The sequence below is a fragment of the Macaca nemestrina genome, chromosome 1 (assembly GCF_043159975.1).
Source record: "Macaca nemestrina isolate mMacNem1 chromosome 1, mMacNem.hap1, whole genome shotgun sequence".
In the NCBI taxonomy this organism is placed as follows: Eukaryota; Metazoa; Chordata; class Mammalia; order Primates; family Cercopithecidae; genus Macaca; species Macaca nemestrina.
Window position 1 is genome coordinate 210,748,408 of NC_092125.1, and position 20,870 is coordinate 210,769,277.

Sequence of the window (20,870 nt, forward strand, 5' to 3'; positions counted from 1 at the left end):
ACCTCAGGTGATCCACCTGCCTCTACCTCCCAAAGTGCTGGGATTAGAGGCATGAGCCACCGCGCCCGGCCAAGTTTTTTTTTTTTAATATCAATAATTTAGAACTGTGCTTGTTCTCTCCCTTGCCTCACCTATCGCTCAGAAGGGACATAGTATTTACATAAAGATATTATTGTTGGGCGTGGATTGCACAAGGGAAGAATGTGGAATCAGATAAAAGATTGAGTATGTTAGTCCATACTTGAACAAAGAAGCAACTCTTCCTCCATCTGTGTCTTCATAAAGGTTTTTCCATTTGCCTTATTGCTAGCCTATTCTAATCCCTCCCTCCCTCCCTCCCTCCTTCCTTTCCTCCCTCCCTTCCTTCTTCCCTCCCTTCCTCCCTCCCTCCCTTCCTTCCTTTTCCTTTTACTCTTTTTCTTTCTTTTTTTTTCTTTCAAGTCGGAGTTTCACTCTTGTTGCCCAGGCTGGAGTACAATGGTGCGATCTCAGCTCACTGCAACCTCTGCCTCTCAGGTTCAAGCTATTCTCCTGTCTTAACCTCCCGAGTAGCTGGGACTACAGGCGCCCGCCACCATGCCCGGCTAATTTTTCTATTTTTAGTAGAGACGGGGTTGCGCCAAGTTGGCCAGGCTGGTCACGAACTCCTGCTAATCCTTCAAATGGAGAAAACTATGTGCTGAAAAGTAACCTGTTATACGAGTGACCTTTTTTTTTTTTTAGAAACAGTCTGTCACCCAGGCTGGAGTGCAGTAGTATGATCATAGCACACTGCAGCCTCAAACTCCTCCTGACTCAAGCAGCCTTCTTGCCTCAGCCTCCCCAGTGGCTGTGACTACAGACTCATGCCACCAAGCCCAGCTATTTTGTGTTTTGCTCTTGTTGCCCAGGCTGGAGTGTAATGGTGCAATCTCAGCTTACTGCAACCTCTGCCTTCCGGGTTCAAGTGATTCTCCTACCTCAGCCTCAGTAGCTGGGATTACAGGCATCCGCCACCACACCTGGCTAATTTTGTATTTTTAGTATTTTTAGTAGAGGAGAGGTTTCTCCATGTTGGTCAGGCTGGTCTTGAACTCCTGACATCAGGTGATCCTCTTGCCTCGGCCTCCCAAAGTGAAGCCCAGCTATTTTATTTTTTAATTTTTTGTAGAGACGGAGTCTCCCTATGTTGCCCAGCTGGTCTCCAACTCATGGGCTCAAGTGATCTTCCCACCTTGGTCTCTCGAAGTGCTGGCATTACAGGCGTGAGTCACCATGCCTGGCCTAATAAACTTGGAGATAACCAATTTGAAACAAATAGTTGATATGTTAATTGTAAAACACATATATATTCTCTCAGATTGCATTGTTCCTTTAGGAGAAAGATGCATTCTTCTGTATGTTAAATGTTATATACAGCAGATATGATTCCAGCAAAATCCCTATATGAGATCACTAGCCTAAAACCACTCTTGTCAAGCAATTACTTTCAGCAAAATCGTAGTGTAAAGTTTCAGATTTCTCTCATAAAGTTAGATTTCATGAGATTGTGCAAGTATTTGTTGACAGTTTTGAAAATTCAAGAAAAATAGGTTTTTAGGCCGGGCGCGGTGGCTCAAGCCTGTAATCCCAGCACTTTGGGAGGCCGAGACGGGCGGATCACGAGGTCAGGAGATCAAGACCATCCTGGCTAACACGGTGAAACCCCGTCTCTACTAAAAAATACAAAAAAAAACTAGCCGGGTGAGGTGGCAGGCGCCTGTAGTCCCAGCTACTCGGGAGGCTGAGGCAGGAGAATGGTGTAAACTCGGGCGGCGGAGCTTGCAGTGAGCTGAGATCCGGCCACTGCACTCCAGCTTGGGCGACAGAGCGAGACTCCGTCTCAAAAAAAAAAAAAAAAAAAGAAAGAAAAATAGTTTTTTAATGTGTTGCTAGTAGATGTAATAAATTGGTTTTAATTGTTGTGATTTTTGATGTGAGGTTTGGTTTTTGTTCTTTTATATTTTCTTCCAGTCATCATTAAACCTTTTTAGGTCTTGATTGAGGAGGTTGAAGTTAAGGTCAGTGCCTGAGACTGTGCAGTATTAAAATTATGAGAGGATTATGATATCTCATTTTTGGATAAAATCTGTAAGTTAACCCATTAGATGAGCATTCATTAACAGATATTGTTGCTAAGTATTGTTCTGAGATGAGAAATATACAAGGATGATAGGTAGTAATTTTGAAATATATTTTTTAGTTGTAGTATTTTTGTATTCTTCAGCTAGTATTGTTAAGCTGCTTTGGGAAGCAAGTTCTGTTTTTGTTTTTGTTTTTTTGAGATGGAGTCTCACTCTGTCGCCTAGTCTGGGGTGCAGTGGCACGATCATTGACTGCCACCTCCGCCTCCCAGGTTCAAGAGATCCTCTTGCCTCAGCCTCCCAAGTAGCTGGGACTACAAGTGCACACTACCATGCCCAGCTAATTTTTGTATTTTTAGTAGAGATGGGGTTTCACCATGTTGGCCAGTCTGGTCTCAGACTCTTGATCTCACGATCCACCAGCCTCAGCCTCCCAAAGTGCTGAGATTACAGAGGTGAGCCACCTCGCCTGGCCAAGTTCTGTTTTTATTTGTTTCCGTTAATATAAGGAGGATTCATGGAGGTCATGACTGTATATAATAAATTCTTATCTGTTTGCAGAGTATACCACTGATGTTTTGCAGAGTAATGAAAAGAAATGGTAGATTGAGATCTTATTCTTTGGCTTATTCATGGTGGTGAAGAACCCCAGTGTATTTAACAGAGACCTAAAGTATATGACTTTGTGGCAGCTGAATTTTATTATGTGTGAGAAACTGATACATTTGCAAGATAGCAAATGTAAGTAGGAGCTAGATAATGTAAGAATCCTAATTGATAACCAAAAGACTCTGTTGACTGGGTGTGGTGGCTCATGCTTGTAATCCTAGCATTTCAGGAGGCTTGAGGCAGGAGAATCATTTGAACTCAGGTGTTTGAGACCAACCTGGCTAACATAGGGAGACCCTGTCTCTATAAAAAATAAAAAATTAGCCGGGCCTGGCGGCATGCACACAACTGTGGCCTCAGCTACTTGGGAGGCTGAGTTGAAAAGATCAGTTGAGTCTGGAGGTCAAGACTACGGTGAGCTGTTACTGCGCCGCTGTACTCCAGCCTGGGTGACAGAGCAAGTACCTTGTCTCAAAAAAGGAAAAGACTGTTGGATGACTTGGTTACTTCCTTTATTACTGTTGAAGTACTTGATGGATAAATTGTAGACAGCTAAAACTTTTTCTGGGTCTTCATGGCTGATGAGTGAAGAAAGAAGTGTTATTATGGTATTCACTAGATTCTGCTGGTTCCGAAAAGGGAGGAGGGTTACCTGCAGATGACTGAGTGCTTGCTCTGAAAGGGCTCACGTGGATCCAGAATGACTCAGGACTAAAAAGTTAATAAAAGGAAAGTATTCCTATTTCATTTTAGTTAATTAAAAATTGAGCTTAAAAACTTTAAAAGAAGGCCGGGCGCGGTGGCTCAAGCCTGTAATCCCAGCACTTTGGGAGGCCGAGATGGGCGGATCACGAGGTCAGGAGATCGAGACCATCCTGGCTAACCCGGTGAAACCCCGTCTCTACTAAAAAAATATAAAAAACTAGCCGGGCGAGGTGGCGGGCGCCTGTAGTCCCAGCTACTCGGGAGGCTGAGGCAGGAGAATGGCGTAAACCCAGGAGGCGGAGCTTGCAGTGAGCTGAGATCCGGCCACTGCACTCCAGCCTGGGCGACAGAGCGAGACTCTGTCTCAAAAAAAAAAAAAAAAAAAAAACTTTAAAAGGAACAGTGCTGAATTAGTTTTTGAAAACTTTAGCCTTTTAAATTCTTTTTAGGTCCTAAGTTAAATTGATCTTGAAATGAAGATATTCCTGTTTCTTAGATAAACTAGTGTTTTCAATTCGTGGTCTGTTTCTTCACAGACTCACATGACTATAGTATTGGGGACTTTATTGGCCACAGATTTGTTGATATTTCTTCTATATTTATTTATTTATAAAAAGAAGGTCTCACTCTTGCCCAGGCTGGAGTACAGTGGCACAATCGTAGCTCACTGCAACCTCAAACTCCTGGGCTTAGGGGAACCTTGTGCCTAAGCTTCCCAAGTAACTGGGACTACAGGTACATGGCACCACACTGAGCCAATTTTTAAAATTTTTTATAGAAGCAGGGTCTTGCTTTGTTGCTCAGGCTGGTCTCAAACTCCTGGGCTCAAGGAATCCTCCTGCCTTGGCCTCCTTGATGCCCAGCCCACATGAGGAAGTTGAGACTCATTGCTTAAGAAACTTGGCCAGGTGCCGTGACTCATGCCTGTAATCCCAAAAACTTTGGGAGGCTGAGGCTGGCAGATCACTTGAGGTCAGGAGTTCGAGACCAGCCTGGCCAACATGGTGAAACCCCATCTCTACTAAAAATACAAAAATTAGCCAGGCTTGGTGGCACATGCCTGTAATCCCAGCTACTCAGGAAGCCGACACAGGAGAATTGCTTGAATTCGGGAGGCAGAGGTTGCAGTGAGCTGAGATGGCGCCACTGCACTACAGCCTGGGCGACAAAGCGAGATGGCATCTCAAAAACAACAACAACAACAAGAACAAAACTTGCTCAAGGTAACTAAAATGTAGATTTGAATCGCATATAACTGAAAACTCACTGTTGCTCACATTCTTATCACCTGCATAGCTATCACCCTACTATACCAAGCCACTTTCATCTCTTTCCCAGATTGCCCTGTTCACCTGACTGGTCAGCCTGTTTCTCCACACAATCCATTTTCTACCCAGTTGCTGAAGTGTATCTTTTAGAACATAAGTCATACCCAGTCATTTTTCTGCATTAAACTCTCTGATGGCTTCCCAGCACATCTGGGAGCAGAAATGCCTAACCATGGTTTAACTTACTCTGGCCCCGTTCTCTGTTTTCCACCCACTGTCACTTTTATTCTGGCCACTGGCCTGTGTGCTGTTCTTCAGATATGTTGAGTGTACTCCCGTCTCACATCTCACAGCCTTTTGTACTTGTTCCCTCAACTTGGAATGCTCTTTCTTCAGATTTCTTTTTTCTTTTCTTTTCTTTTTTTTTTTTTTTTTTTGAAACAAGAGTCTTGCTCTGTTTCTCAGGCTAGTCTAGAACTCCTGGCGGGCCTCAAGTGATACTTCTGCCTTGGCCTCCCAAAGTGCATGAGACAGTGCCCCCTCACCTTCCTCAGATTTTTACTTAATTTTCTCTTAGATCTCAGCTCAAATTTACCCCTATAGGGAAGCCCTCCTAGTGAAAACACAGCCCCATCATTTATCCCCTCTTCCTGTTTTTTCATTCTTCTTAACATTTAATACCTCTTAAAATCATATAATCATTATGTATTTATTTATTTAAGACAGAGTTTCACTCTGTTGCCTAGGCTGGAGTGCCATGGCGTGATCTCCACTCACTGCAACCTCCACCTCCCTGGTTCAAGTGATTCTTCTGCCTTAGCCTCCCGAGTAGCTGGGATTACAGGCTTGTGCCACCATACCTGGCTAATTTTTGAATTTTTAGTTACAGACAGATTTTCACCGTATTTGCCAGGCTGGTCTCAAACTCCTGACTTCAAGTGATCTGCCCACCTCGACCTCCCAAAGTGCTAGGATTGCACACACGAGCACCATGCATGACCCATATTGTTTACTTTTTTAATTTTTGTCTGTCTCTCTCAGTAGAATATAAACTTCATTAATGCCTAGACCTTGTCTGTGGTAGTCACTATATTTCTAAAATCTAGAAAAATATATGGCACATGAGTCCAAGGTATGTCTAATTCCTTGTCTCATGAAAGATTTGTATTATACAAGTTCTGAGTAGGGCGGGAGCCGTGTGTTTGTATAGGCTAGGCATTTACATGGAGCAGCTTCAAGCAGGTACTTTAAAGATTAATTGGGTGCTCGCTTCGGCAGCACATATGCTAAAATTGGAACGATATAGAGAAGATAGCAGGCCCCTGCGCAAGGATGACATGCAAATTCATGAAGCATTCCATATTTTTACTAGAAATACCATTTGACCCAGCTATCCCATTACTGGGTATATGCCCAAAAGATTATAAATCATGCTGCTATAAAGACACATGCACACGTATGTTTATTGCGGCACTATTCACAATAGCAAAGACTTAGAACCAACCCAAATGCCCGTCAATGATAGACTGGATTAAGAAAATTGTGGCACGTATATACCATGGAATACTATGCAGCCATAAAAAAGGATGAGTTCATGTCCTTTGTAGGGACATGGATGAAGCTGGAAACCATCATTCTCAGCAAACTATCACAAGGACAAAAAACCAAACACCGTATGTTCTCACTCATAGGTGGGAATTGAACAATGAGAACACTTGGACACAGGAAGGGGAACATCACACACCGGGGCGTGTTGTGGGGTGGGGGAGGGGGGAGGGATAGCATTAGGAGATATACCTAATGTAAATGATGAATTAATGGGTGCAGCACACCAACATGGCACATGTATGCATATGTAATGAACCTGCACGTTGTGTACATGTACCCTAGAACTTAAAGTATAATAATAATAATAAAGTATCATAATAATAAAAGATTAATTGGATATGGGTGATAATGGGAGGAATTGAAAACATCTGAGATGTCTGTTTATAGAAGTAGTTCCTCAGTCACCTGGAGGTGGGGGCTATGAGGGGAGAGAAACAGAAATTATAGTCTTCTAAAGGTAGATGGGGGCAATCAGAGGAGCCAGTTGACAAGGCTGGGTTTTAATCGTTTTGATTTTTAGAAAAAATCATTTGTTACAAACATGTCTTCATCATAGATTTCAAGGTACAAAAATGAGGTTGGTAAAGTATTCTGAATACTTAAGAGAAGAAAGGTTTTGATGGTGGCGGTTGCATCACCAGTGTTAATACTTGTAGAGAAGGCAAGGATGATGAGAACTGAGGGGGAAAAGACCTTTTTTTTTTTTTCCCTGAGACAGTTTCATTCTTGTCGCCCCGGCTGGAGCGCAGTGGCATGATCTCAGCTCGCTGCAATCTCCGCCTCCCAGGTTCAAGCAATTCTCCTGCCTCAGCCTCCCAAGTAGCTGGGATTACAGGCGCCTGCCACCATGCCTGCCCAATTTTTGTATTTTTAGTAGAGATGGGGTTTTACCATGTTGGCCAGGCTGGTCTTGAACTCCTGACCTCAGGTATTCCGCCCAAAGTGCTGGGATTACAGGCATAAGCCACTGTGCCTGGCCCGGAAAAAGACTTTTGAATTTGGTTATTAGAAGTTTATTAGAAGTTTATTGGGTACACAGTTCGAGTTAGAGGAAGAAGCCAATTATAGAGTGTTAAAGTGAACATAGATGCCGTGTGCTCTTCCGAGTATGTTTTTGTTAGAAAGATGGTTCTGCAGGGACATCACTTAAATCACATATAACAGTATCTTGTATCCCTAATTGTCATGATGCCATAGATGTCTTATTTATACTTCTCTTTGGCTTCACGGTATTAAGCATGTAGTAGATGTGTTGAAAATAATAACTGTGTGAGTGAAAAAAAAACGTACAGATGGTGTGTTCAAAACAGGCCAGGTGCAGTGGCTCATGCCTGTAATCCCAGCACTTTGGAGGGCCAAAACAGGAAGATCACTTGAGCCCAGGAGTTCGAGACCACCCTGGGCATCATAGCGAGAGCCTCTCTTACCCCCAACCCCCACCTCCAGATATTAGCTGGGCATAATGGCAAGAGCCCGTTGTCCCCGCTACTTGAGAGGCTGAGGTGGGACGATTACTTGAGTCTGGGAGTATGAGGCTGTAGTGAGCTATGATCATGCCACTATGCTGCAGCCTGGGCAACAAGGTGAGACCCAGTCTCAAAAACAAGCCAAACCTTTATCAGTGAAAGGAAATAAATACAATACAAGCTAAAGTGAGGGATGTGTTGTTGTATTTTGTTTTTGGATTGTTTGGAGACAGGAGGGAACCAGTGGGAAGGGAAGGATGGTACTGAGCAAAATATGAGAGTTGAAGGAATAACGGTTCGCAGTTGTTTCCAGAAAGTGGTAAGAAGAAATGGGCTTATTTATTGGGGTTAAGGAGTTAACCTTAGAAAGGAGGTAGATCTCTTTCTCTGAGGTGTGATAGAAGTGAAAGTAGACATAGTGAGAGGTAAGAATATGAAGAAACCAGTGACTCTCAGGTGATATCCTTAGGATGAGGTTTAGTGAATGAGGATTGGGGACCTTAAGGAGGTAGAAGAATTGCAATAACTATTGTGTGAGAATCATGCTAAGGAGTCAAAAGAATTCCTCAAGTTTTACCAGATAGCAGTGAAAGTGAGTCTTGATTATTTTGGAAAGGATTATCTCTAGATAGTACATCTGTTGTAGAGCTTAACTTCAGAAACTTAATGTCCATAATAATGTCGGCATATTTTGGATTGGATTGCTGTTACTACTTTATTATTTACCTATTATTCCAGCTATTTTTCAGACTGTGAAATGGTGATGTAGATGAGTTTCACTAGAAAACTTGTCATGCAAATACTAATTTTACTCATTCAGACTTTGTGGATTACAAATGTTTTAACATAAAACTTTTTTAAAATTTTTATTTATTTTATTTTTTTGAGATGGAGTCTCCCTCTGTTGCCCAGGCTGGAGTGCAGTGACATGATCTCGGCTCACTGCAAGCTCCGCCTCTCGGGTTCACGCCATTCTCCTGCCTCAGCCTCCCGAGTAGCTGGGACTACAGGCGCCTGCCACCATGCCCAGCTAATGTTTTGTATTTTTAGTAGAGACAGGGTTTCACCGTGTTAGCCAGGATGGTCTCGATCTCCTGACCTCATGATCCGCCCACCTCAGCCTCCAGAGTGCTGGGATTACAGGCGTGAGCCACCACACCCCGCCAACATAAAACATTTTTAATGTTACTTACATTGGAGGAACTTGAAGAAAATTATAATCTGGTATCAAATGAGGATTTTTGACTATATACTTTTTAATTTGTTGTTGTATATTATAATTTAATCCTATATAATTTGTAATTGAAGACCAGAAATTCTTCAAATGGTGAAGAGATGTTTTTCATACCTTAAAATTTAATATTTAATATCTGGATAGAGAAAGGAATAGATTGAAGCACGGGAGTTTCTGAAAAATACTGAGGTTGCTTTTTAAGTAGTAAAGATTTTAGAGTTGAGATAACTTGAGGGCTATGTCAATCTTTTACTCAATTATTTTTATTTTTATTTATTTTTAATTTATAAATTAATTTTTTAATTTTAAATTGTAGAAATGGGGTTTCACCATGTTGCCCAGGCTGGTTTTGAACTCCTGGACTCAAGTGATCCACCTTCCTCGGCCTCTTAAAGTGCTTGGATTACAGGCGTGAGCCGCTGCATCCAACCTCCTTTATTCTGTTTTTGTTTTTTTTTTTTTTTTTTTTTTTTTGAGACGGAGTTTCGCTCTGTCACCCAGGCTGGAGTGCAGTGGCCGGATCTCAGCTCACTGCAAGCTCCGCCTCCCGGGTTCACGCCATTCTCCTGCCTCAGCCTCCCGAGTAGCTGGGACTACAGGCGCCTGCCACCTCGCCCGGCTAAGTTTTTGTATTTTTAGTAGAGACAGGGTTTCACTGTGTTACCCAAGATGGTCTCGATCTCCTGACCTCGTGATCTGCCCGTCTCGGCCTCCCAAAGTGCTGGGATTATAGGCTTGAGCCACCGCGCCCGGCCTTATTCTGTTTTTATGAGAACAAGTCAAGTTATAAAAATTTAAAAATTAGAGTTAATACAGATTTTACATTCTTACTAGTTTCCATTTTTCAAGAGACTGTTGTTCTTTGATAACCCTAAGGTCATTATAATAAAAATTAGGATTAGCTCTGCAAGTCAACTGTAAGTTTCAGATTGTTTCCGTTCTTTCTTAACCATCTTCTTCTGCCCGCATCTTTAAAAAAAAAAATAAAGACAGTAGGCTTTATGACTCTAAAATCAAATGCTTATGTTGGATTCTAATCAGGGGGTTTTATTTCAGGTATTTGTAGGCAAAATACCAAGAGATTTATATGAGGATGAGTTGGTGCCCCTTTTCGAGAAGGCTGGACCCATTTGGGATCTGCGTCTTATGATGGATCCACTGTCTGGTCAGAATAGAGGGTATGCATTTATCACCTTCTGTGGAAAGGAAGCTGCACAGGAAGCCGTGAAACTGGTATGTGATAATTATCCACTGTCTAGCAAGTCACTATTTGAGGAAATAAACTTTAATTCAAAAATGTTTGTAGTTAACATTATTTTGATTCCTTCAGTTGTTGCTTTGAATATTTCTGTACTGACCAAGTTGGTATGTGACTTTTGCTTTTTTTCTGACTATAAAACTAAAAAAGAACTGAAAATACCCAAGAAGTAATGTTTTATAGAAAGTTTCCCATTGATTTAAGAAGTTATCTATTAGATTGATTAACATCAGAAGTTTCATATGAGTATTTGGCTTATGGATTTCTGTTTTTTGGTTTTAGGCAAAAGGATATCAATTCTTTTTTTTTTTTTTTTTTTTGAGACGGAGTCTCGCTTTGTCGCCCAGGCTGGAGTGCAGTGGCCGGATCTCAGCTCACTGCAAGCTCCGCCTCCCGGGTTTACGCCATTCTCCTGCCTCAGCCTCCCGAGTAGCTGGGACTACAGGCGCCCACCACCTCGCCCGGCTAGTTTTTTGTATTTTTAGTAGAGACGGGGTTTCACCATATTAGCCAGGATGGTCTCGATCTCCTGACCTCGTGATCCGCCCGTCTCGGCCTCCCAAAGTGCTGGGATTACAGGCTTGAGCCACCGCGCCCGGCCAGGATATCAATTCTTGATGTTAAACTTTAGGATTCTTATAGTATAATGAAGGCTGGAATGGGCTGTGGGGAATGTAATAGTAGATGACAGTGACTTTTAGGATTCCATTCAGAAAATAGTTGTGAATCTGTTTTATTTTTATTACAGCCTATTAATATGATTTATTTCATATTTTCTAAGTGTATTTTTGTTCTTTCTTTATGTTTCTTGACCCTTGAGTCTTCTCTGTCTTTAATCTTTCTCTCTCCTCCTACTATTTATAGCCAGTCTCAGATTAATTTCCTTTCTTTAGAGCCTTTAACCACTTGGTGCTCATTTCAGACCAGTAGTAGTAGTAACAAAGTTCTGCAAATCAAATGTATCTTCACTCCTGCTGTATTTAAGACACAGCTATCTCAGTATCTTAAAATAACAATGTCATTTTTTTTTTGGCATACTCTTGCCTGACATCTGAGGGGTTCACTAAGTCTGGTTCTAGCCTTTCTAGATGATCAGCCTGTTTCATCATCAAGGCTTTTGGTTTCATTACTGGTGTCTGAATCAGTTCCACTCGTAGCTTGACCCAGATTTTAGTTTTTATTATGGATTTTTCCTTCAAACTTGTTTATTTAATATTAAGTTTTCATTTTTGGCAACATATGATTTTCTTTTTAATACTCATATCTCTTAGTAAACTAATAGTTAAATAATATTAAAGTATAAGAAGCTAAAATTGGCCGGGCGCGGTGGCTCAAGCCTGTAATCCCAGCACTTTGGGAGGCCGAGGCGGGCGGATCACGAGGTCAGGAGATCGAGACCATCCTGGCTAACACGGTGAAACCCCGTCTCTACTAAAAATACAAAAAGAAATTAGCCGGGCGTGGTGGCGGGCGCCTGTAGTCCCAGCTACTCCGGAGGCTGAGGCAGGAGAATGGCGTGAACCCGGGAGGCGGAGCTTGCAGTGAGCCGAGATCGCGCCACTGCACTCCAGTCTGGGCGACAGAGCGAGACTCCGTCTCAAAAAAAAAAAAAAAAAGAAGAAGCTAAAATTGGCCAGATGTGGTGGCTCACGCCTGTAATCCCAGCACTTTGGGATGCCGAGACAGGTGGGATCACCTGAGGTCAGGAGTCAAGATCAGCCTGGCCAACATGGTGAAACCCCGTCTCTACTAAAAATACAAAAATTAGCTGGGCTTGGTGGCGCACGCCTGTAGTCCCAGCTACTTGGGAGGCTGAGGCAGGAGAATCACTTTAACCCGGGAGGTGGAGGTTGCAGTGAGCAAAGATTGTGCTACTGCCCTCCAGCCTGGACGACAGAGCGAGACTCAGTCTTAAAATTTAAAAAAAAGGCTAAAATTTGTCAAGAAAATCTACTGTAGTGATTTAAATAAAACACTTTTTGAAAATACTGTGTTTGGTAGACAATTTAAAACTATATATTTAGAATTCTGTGACTTCTGTAGAATTTGAAATTTTTCTAATCCAATTTACATTTCCAAGGACCCTGAATGATCAGTCTCAGGTATTTTTTTCTGAAAAATCTGTGGGAAAACATTTTCAGATAGATAAAATTAAAATATGAAATAAGATACTTTAAACAATAAAGTGAGTCTTTTTTTTTTTTTTTTTTTTGAGATGGAGTCTTGCTCTGTCACCCAGGCTGGAGTGCAGTGGCCGGATCTCAGCTCACTGCAAGCTCCGCCTCCTGGGTTTACGCCATTCTCCTGCCTCAGCCTCCCGAGTAGCTGGGACTACAGGCGCCCGCCACCTCGCCCGGCTAGTTTTTTTTTTTTTGTATTTTTTAGTAGAGACGGGGTTTCACCGTGTTAGCCGGGATCGTCTCTCGATCTCCTGACCTCGTGATCCGCCCGTCTCGGCCTCCCAAAGTGCTGGGATTACAGGCTTGAGCCACCGCGCCCAGCAAAGTGAGTCATTTTTATGTGGAAGAGTAGTGAAGGTTAACAAAACCAAACTAAAACAAGAGACTGTGACAAGTTTAAAGTATACATTCATATTATGGAAAGCATGAGGGAGCTTGGTGAGTTGATGAAGCAGGGAGCATTTGGCCTTAAATTGTTGAATTTTTTTAGATTAAGATCAGTTGTCCTGAGTTTGGGGTGGTTTTGGGGTCTCTGGTTCTTTTCTTCATTGCAGTGTGACAGCTATGAAATTCGCCCTGGTAAACACCTTGGAGTGTGCATTTCTGTGGCAAACAACAGACTTTTTGTTGGATCCATTCCGAAGAATAAGACTAAAGAAAACATTTTGGAAGAATTCAGTAAAGTCACAGGTAAAACAAAAATGTATTTAGAAATTACTTTTGCGAAATGTGTTATACTACTTATAAGTGCTCACAAAAACTGAGGGGTTGTATGTATTAAATTAAGAATTCAGGTCTTCGGTGTCTAAATTGCTTCCTTTCTGCTTTATAGTGGTTTGGATTTAAACAAATTCCCTTATATCCTTCATTTCTTGGAATGTCTCCTTCACTTCTTTGTCTTAATTGAACCTTGGCTTTTGCTGGAGCTTTTGCTCTATAGCCTTCAAGTGAATGCTTTTTTCCCCCTTGACAGTTAGTGTATTTTAGGACCAAGAGAATGAAAGTTTTTACTCCCTCCCTGTTGCCTTGTCTAGATCAGATATTTTGTTTATTTGTTTGTTTTTTGAGACGGAGTTTTGCTCTTATTGCCTAGGCTGGAGTGCAATGGTGCTATCTTGGCTCACTGCAAGCCTCCTTGGTTCAAGCAATTCTTCTGCCTCAGGCTTCCAGGTAGCTGGGACTACAGGCATGCACCACCACGCCCGGCTAATTTTGTATTTTTAGTAGAGATAGGGTTTCTCCATGTTGGTCACGCTGGTCTCGAACTCCCAACCTTTGGTGATCCGCCTGCCTTGGCCTCCCAAAGTGCCAGGGTTACAGGCGTGAGCCACTGTGCCTGGCCGATCAGATTTTTTAAAATATCCAATTCTAAATCCATGGAATTGATTGAGAAGTAGATTTTATATCGTAGTTCTGTATACATTTATATATAACTGAAACAATTTAACAAAACTGTACTTTTATTTATTATACATGATTTATTTTGATACTTCTTATTCTATTTCATTTTTTAAAATACCAGTTGTGATCTAATACTACCTATGATATAAAAACACTGCGTTAGACCACTGCCTCCCCTTGTAAAAACTACTATTCCTTTACATTTTTATCATTCAGACAAATGCTTTCCCTTTTGTTGAAGCTGTCAATCATTGCTCTTCTGGTTTCAGCCTTTCATTAATCTAAAGATTGCTTCTGGCTCACTATCTTCCTCTTCTGCCCTAAATTAACTTATTTCTAGTACCTTTAACATCTACATTGGTGAACCATCCAGGGCTTTAGACTCCTACCTATTTCTATGATTACCTCATCTTTAGTCCTTTACTTCAGCTCCACCATATCCAGATTACATTCTGGATCTAGGCACCAGAAATTCTGTGCACTTTAAACTCTTAATTTCTAGCGTCTCACTTTGTAACCACTGCCACCATCCACTATATTGTGTTGTCAAATACCCCTGTTGGCACAATTCTTTGACCTCATCACTTTATTATCTATATCTCCTTCTGGCTTCATGATCATTTATTCATTCTTTCAGCAGGTGTTTATTAAAGTTTCTGTTAAGTGCTGGCATTGTGCTATGTGCCTGGGATACATTGGTGGCTAAGAGACATATTCTCTGCTTTCATAGATCCTATATCCTGGGAAAGGAGATAAGACCAAGAATATAAATAATAAAAATTAAAGGAATATTTAGACATTGTGATAAGACACTGAAGCAGGAAATATAGGATATTTAGCTAAAGAATAGCTACTATCCCTGTTTGGATGGTTCTGGAAGACTTTTCTGATAAGATGACTTGTCAGCCAGCACCTGAAGGATGAAGAAGATGTAGCATACAAAGAGCAAAAGGAAGTGCATTCCAAGGCAGCAACACATGCCAAGGTTCCAAGGCAAGAAAGAAGTCAGTATATGACAGTAACTGAGGAGACTAGTGTTATTAAAAGGTAGAATTAGGAATATAATTGTATGAAATGAAGTAGGCAGGGCTTCTGTAGGCCATGTAAGGAGTTGGGTTTTTATTGTATATATAATGAGAAGGCATTTAAAAGTTTTAAGCAGGAAATAACACCTGTTTCATGTTTATGGGATATTATTCCTACTGCTGTGTGGATAGGGACTTGGAGAGAAGGGGCATGAGTGGAAGCTGATAAATTAGTTGAAGCTGTCATACTAGTACAGATAGAGGATTAGACTAGCGTAATAGCAGTGGAGATAGAAAGAAGTAAATGAGTTTGGAATTGGTTAGGAGAGATGAAGTAAAGGAAGAAATCACGAATGTCTAACCAATTTCTGGCTTCAGAACCAGGTGGATGGCACTGTTTATTAGATAGGAAGTCTAGGGGAGGCAGATTTTGGCCATGGTGGTTCAGTTTTGGACATGTTAAATTTGCGATTCTAAGACATCAAAGAGGATACATCAGGTAAGAACATAGGCACATCTAGAGCTTAGAGAAATCTGGGCTAGGAAAAAAATCTAAGCATTTGTAAGGGTATAGATAACATTTAAAAATAGGGCTAGCTGACATTATTCAGAAAGAACACATATGGAAAGATAAGGGCAAAGGACTAAGACCAGAGGAACACTAATATTTAGTGATCACTTCCATTCTTGGTTAAAAATAGTAACTTTTAAGTTAGCTTGGCCATGATTAGTTGTCAAAAGTTAGTTTTCTTGGGTTTATGTTAATAGTTTTGTTTTTAAGATCCTTGTTAGTGCTTTTATAGTCATGTTATATCAAACGCTCTAAAATATTGTAGCATGTTAAATGTCAGAATACAGTAGTTAGATTTGTTGTATATGGCTATACCTTAAGAACCCCTAAAATTAAAAAGGAACATCAAATACTGTCCCAAACCCCATATCTGATTATGTTGATTTAATTGTCTACTAATTGTCTACAAAGTTAGTGACTCATTTTGAGGCTGCGTCACTTATTTTTTGCTCATCGTCAAGCGGATTTAGGTCTGCCTAATCGCTAGATGTGTGGTGGATGCTTTTGGCTTATATATCTGGCTGTTGGTTTAACAGAGGGTTTGGTGGACGTTATTCTCTATCATCAACCCGATGACAAAAAGAAGAATCGGGGGTTCTGCTTCCTTGAATATGAGGATCACAAGTCAGCAGCACAAGCCAGACGCCGGCTGATGAGTGGAAAAGTAAAAGTGTGGGGAAATGTAGTTACAGTTGAATGGGCTGACCCTGTGGAAGAACCAGATCCAGAAGTCATGGCCAAGGTAAATACAGTTGCTTGGAGTGGGCATAGGGTCATCATTTAAATTTTGTACTCAGAATGAAGCTCAAATATTTTGAGTTTTACGATAAATAGAAATTGTAGCTTTAGACTGTAACTGTTTGGCAAGGAGCAGCTTTAACACTAAAGTTAACAGCCTGTCTTGGTATCCAGGAATTTCCATTAACCATCCCTTTTCCTGCAGATTAAATGTGCAAAAGGAACTGAAATGAAATTCCTTCAATTAAGTATTTTCATACACACTGGGTATTTAGTGCTCGGCACTGTGAGGGATAGAGGCTTTTTTTTTTTTAAAGGTCTTGAGTAAAGTGAGAAGTAATGTTTTGGAGATTATAAATTATAATCTTCATTGACTATATTATGCCTTATTACTTGGCTGTGAATTATGTTTTATTTAGATTTATAGCTGATTTTTCTTTTTTTAAGCTTTTTTTTAATTTTTATTTTTTATTTTATTTGTTATTATTACTTTTTGAGACAAAGTCTTACTGTGTTGCCCAGGCTGGAGTGCAGTGGTGCGATCTCGGCTCACTGCAACCTCCACCTCCCGGGTTCAAGCGATTCTCCTGCCTCAGCCTCCCGAGTAGCTGGGACTATAGGCGTCTGCCACCATGCCTGGCTAAATTTTGTATTTTTAGTAGAGACAGCATTTCGCCATATTGGCCAGGCTGGTCTCAAACTCCTGACCTCGTGATCTGCCTGCCTTGGCCTCCTAAAGTGCTGGGATCACAGGCATGAGCCACCGCACCCCGCCTGTTTTAAATGATCAAGTTCCATTAGTGTATTATCCCCATGAAGAAAGGCAAAAGATTGTCGTGTTTGCTCTTATTCGTTAGTGGCAAAATATGCACGGCAAGTCCTGAAAAGGGCACTCTTTTCCCTCCTATTTCCTGTGCTTGCATTGCCAGGATCTTAATAGTGGTGCCATGAGTACTGGTTCTTAATTTTTCCTTTGGGCGACTCCTGGGACACATCACAGTTGCATTTCTTTTGTTTTTTGAGGTGGAGTCTCGCTGTGTCTTCCAGGCTGGAGTGCAGTGGCGCGATCTCAGCTCACTGCAAGCTCCGCCTCCCGGGTTCACGCCATTCTCCTGCCTCAGCCTCCCAAGTAGCTGGGACTACAGGCGCCTGCCACCACACCTGGCTAATTTTTTGTATTTTTAGTAGAGACAGCGTTTCACCATGTTAACCAGGGTGGTCTTAATTTCCTGACCTCGTGATCTGCCCTTCTTGGCCTCCCAGAGTGCTGGGATTACAGGCGTGAGTCACCGCGACTGGCCTCAGAGTTGCATTTCTGCTGCTTAAAATGAGCTCTTGAGCATTTTAATTGTATCTTCCCTTCACAGGGAGGCAGCAACTCTGAATGGCCATGAGTTAATGGTTGGATTCTTCTTGATAAGTCAGAAGTCAAGGTTTTTATTCCAGAATTTGAGGAGGCAAACCCTTGCTCTAAATAGTTTGGAGGAGAACCCTGGTTTATACTTGTATGGTAAAGTCTATGTAGGCAATGACATCTTTGGGTTAAGCAGATAAGATCTATTGAGAATGAACCAGAGAGGCTCTCAGAAGTGCTACTCAGTATCTTTTATCTCATATTCCTTGAGTAGATGGGTAAGGGATAGAGAATTCAAATAGCTCTTAGTTTTTATTTTAATTTTTTACTAGCTTGATTTTGATTCCCATTGTTTCTTCTCCTAATACAACTATGACTTTGGGTAAACTACTAAACACGGATGTCATCTATTTTATTGAGCCTGGATCAGTCTCTAAAGATCACCACAACTTTGAATCCACCTGTAGTAACTAAATAGCCTGTGTTGCTTTTTCTGTGAAAATATTTTAAAATAGCATTATAGATGTATTACATATTATAAAAGAGGAATAAAATCCCATGAAAACCAAAGTATAGCTTGTAATTTGCTTACCAGCCACTTCTCATATAACCTTTAGTAGCTGCTCAGACGGAAGTTCATCCTAATCTTTTTTTAGGGTTAGAAAACTTCAAGATTTTATTCTGGTAACTCCTTTTTCGTAAATCTAAAACAGGTTTTGGAATGAAAATGAGGCCTCCATAAACCTAGGATTAAATATTGTAGAGCCCTTTATTGTTTTTTTTTTTTTTTTTTAAAGAGATTGGGCCTCATTATGTTGCCTAGGCTGGAGTGCAGTAGCTGCTTACGTGTGTAATCATAGCCCACTGCAGCCTTGAACTCCTGGGCTTAAGCGTTCCTCCCGCTTCAGCCTCCTAGGTAGCTTGGGACTACTGGTGCTTACAACTGCACCCAGCTCCTTTACTGTTTCGTAATTGAAAAGAAAAGTTTATCCATTTGAGTAAAGCTTCTGTTATTCACACTATCAATTTACAATTCACTGAAGATTTTTTTGCCAAGTTGGGTCAGTTTTACAATGTACCAAAACCTAAAAGCCTAAATATATGTCTCTTAAAGGGACCCTTTTTCCTGTTGAACATTTTAAACACAGTTTCAGTAAGTGATTTTGATATAGTATGTTAACAGTTTCATCATAGAAAATTCCATGTTGAATTTTTTTTAAAAGCAACTGAGCCAGTGGGAGTCTGTGTAACATAGAGGCTGGACCTTAGTATGATAAATTGAGAATAATAAAGGGGATGGAGCATTTGTGAAAAATGTTAGTTTTTTTTCCTCTTTAAATTAGTAACTTCTTATTAGATAGTCCTGTATCTGAAGCAACAAGTTGTTCAATATGTTAGTTTTTTATTTGGATAGGTACTATATTTTCTTAGTTTAAAAGTTATATAGAAAAGTATAGACAAAGAAATTTCCTTTCTACCCCTATGCCTATGTCTACCAAATCCCCTTTGTCCCCTATAAGGCATCCAGTTTTAGTAGTTTCTGGTTTATCTTTTTAGTATTTCCTTAGGCAAATATGAATATACTTCCTTAATTCTTACATGAGTGGTAGTAATGTTGGCAGCCTACTATATTCACTGATCTACTTTTTGTTTATTCACCATCCTGTTTCATCAGCTCTGAGAAAATACACTATTATTATATGAACCACTAAGTAGTTATAAAACACTGCCAACTAAACTATGGCACAGTACTTGCTTATCACATTGACTGTAAGTTGTTTCTTTATTTCAGAGATGTAAAAACAGGAAAAACAGTGTACCCTGTCAATCTCTGTTAGCTCATAGAGCTCTTCTTCATTTTTTGGGTTTTTTTTTTTGAGACGGAGCCTTGCTGTGTCACCCAGGCTGGAGTGCAGTGGTACAATCTTGGCTCACTGCAACCTCTGCCTCCCGGGTTCAAGCGATTCTCCTGCCTCAGCTTCCCGAGTAGCTGGGGTTATAGGTGCCTTCTACCACACCTGGCTTATTTTTGTATTTTCAGTAGAGACGGTGTTTCACCATGCTGGCCAGGCTGGTCTCGAACTCCCAACCTCAGGCAATCCGCCCACCTCGGCCTTCCAAAGTGCTGGGATTACAGGCGTGAGCCACTGTGCCCAGCCCTCTTCTTCATTTTTTATGACTACATAGTAGTCTATTCTGTACTATAGTGTATTTAACCAGCTGGATATTGAATTGTTTCTGATCTTTTGCTCTTACAATGCTGGAATGAATAAGTTTATGTTAGTTGATACAAGTGGAGATATATCTGTAGGATAGTTCTTAGGGGTAGAATTGTGGGCCAAAGGGTAAATACATCTGTAATTGTTAAAATACTGCCATATTCCTGTCTGTAGAAGATACACTATTTTACATTCCTACTAGCAAAATACAAGATAATTATTTTCCTCATTCTTGACAAAATAGTGTATGATCAAACTTTTGAACTTTGCCAACCTGATAACAAATGGTCTCAGTGCCATTAATGATTAATGATTTGCGTCTCTTACTATGAATGGTTTGAACTTTAAATATATTTTAAGAGCCATGTGTGTTTCTTTGTATGAACCACATATTCATGAATTTTGCCTATTTTTCTATTCAGTTGTTGAGCTTTTTCTTATTTTCTGGTTCTCTGATATAAAAGAGAGATTAGCTGTTTGTGATACATGTTGCAAATACCTCATCCATATTTATTGTCTTTGCTTACAGTATTTGTTGCAATATAGAAGTCATTTATTTTTATATATCATTCTTATGGCTCCTAGATTTTAAGTCATAAGGTCATCCCCACTCCAGTGTTACATGAAGGAATCATTCTTGTTCTGATACTTTCACAGTCCTCCCTCCACCCTTTTATTATTTAAATTTTCAATCTATTTGGAGTTTATCCTGGTGTATAGTGTGAGGCATGGACCAGCTTTTCTCCTTTTTTTCTAATTAACACTACCTGATTTAATGATTTAAGCATTATAGTTTGTTTATATTCGGTAGGGCCAGTCTCTAAATTTCACTCTTTTTTTTCCTGGTTATTCTTGTTTGTTTATTTTTTCATACGAACTTTTGAAAGTTATTCAGTTTTAGAGGAAAGAAACAGAAAAACTTGTTTTGAAAGGGACTTGGAGACCATGTTAAATTTGTTGATTAGCAATAATAATTATGTGTTGGTTCTTTGAAGATTCTATTCAGTGTTAGGTGCTTTAATGACAACATAGGAGAAGGCAAGAACCAATAATTTTTATAAATTGGTGACTGATATCAGTGTCATTTTCCTAGCAATTTCTCGTACTACCTGTAACAACACTTTCAGCGCTT

At 40.6% G+C, this 20,870-nt stretch overlaps 1 protein-coding gene and 1 non-coding gene across 6 annotated transcripts in view; both read left to right on the forward strand.

Annotated features, from left to right (window-relative positions):
* The window catches only part of LOC105494418 (heterogeneous nuclear ribonucleoprotein R), a 64,833-nt gene that overhangs the window by 10,887 nt on the left and 33,076 nt on the right, over positions 1 to 20,870 (forward strand). For all 5 annotated transcript variants that reach the window (XR_011624940.1, XM_071098846.1, XM_071098844.1 and 2 more), the window contains 3 exons: positions 10,049 to 10,225; positions 12,985 to 13,120; positions 15,964 to 16,169. Coding sequence is in view for 4 of the 5 variants with exons in the window: in XM_071098846.1 (XP_070954947.1) it covers positions 10,049 to 10,225; positions 12,985 to 13,120; positions 15,964 to 16,169 (519 nt within the window). In the remaining variant the exon portion in view is untranslated. The remainder of the gene's footprint in view (positions 1 to 10,048; positions 10,226 to 12,984; positions 13,121 to 15,963; positions 16,170 to 20,870) is intronic.
* LOC112429081 (U6 spliceosomal RNA) lies at positions 5,947 to 6,051 on the forward strand. The gene has a single exon (XR_003021210.1). It is a non-coding gene; the product is annotated as a U6 spliceosomal RNA (small nuclear RNA).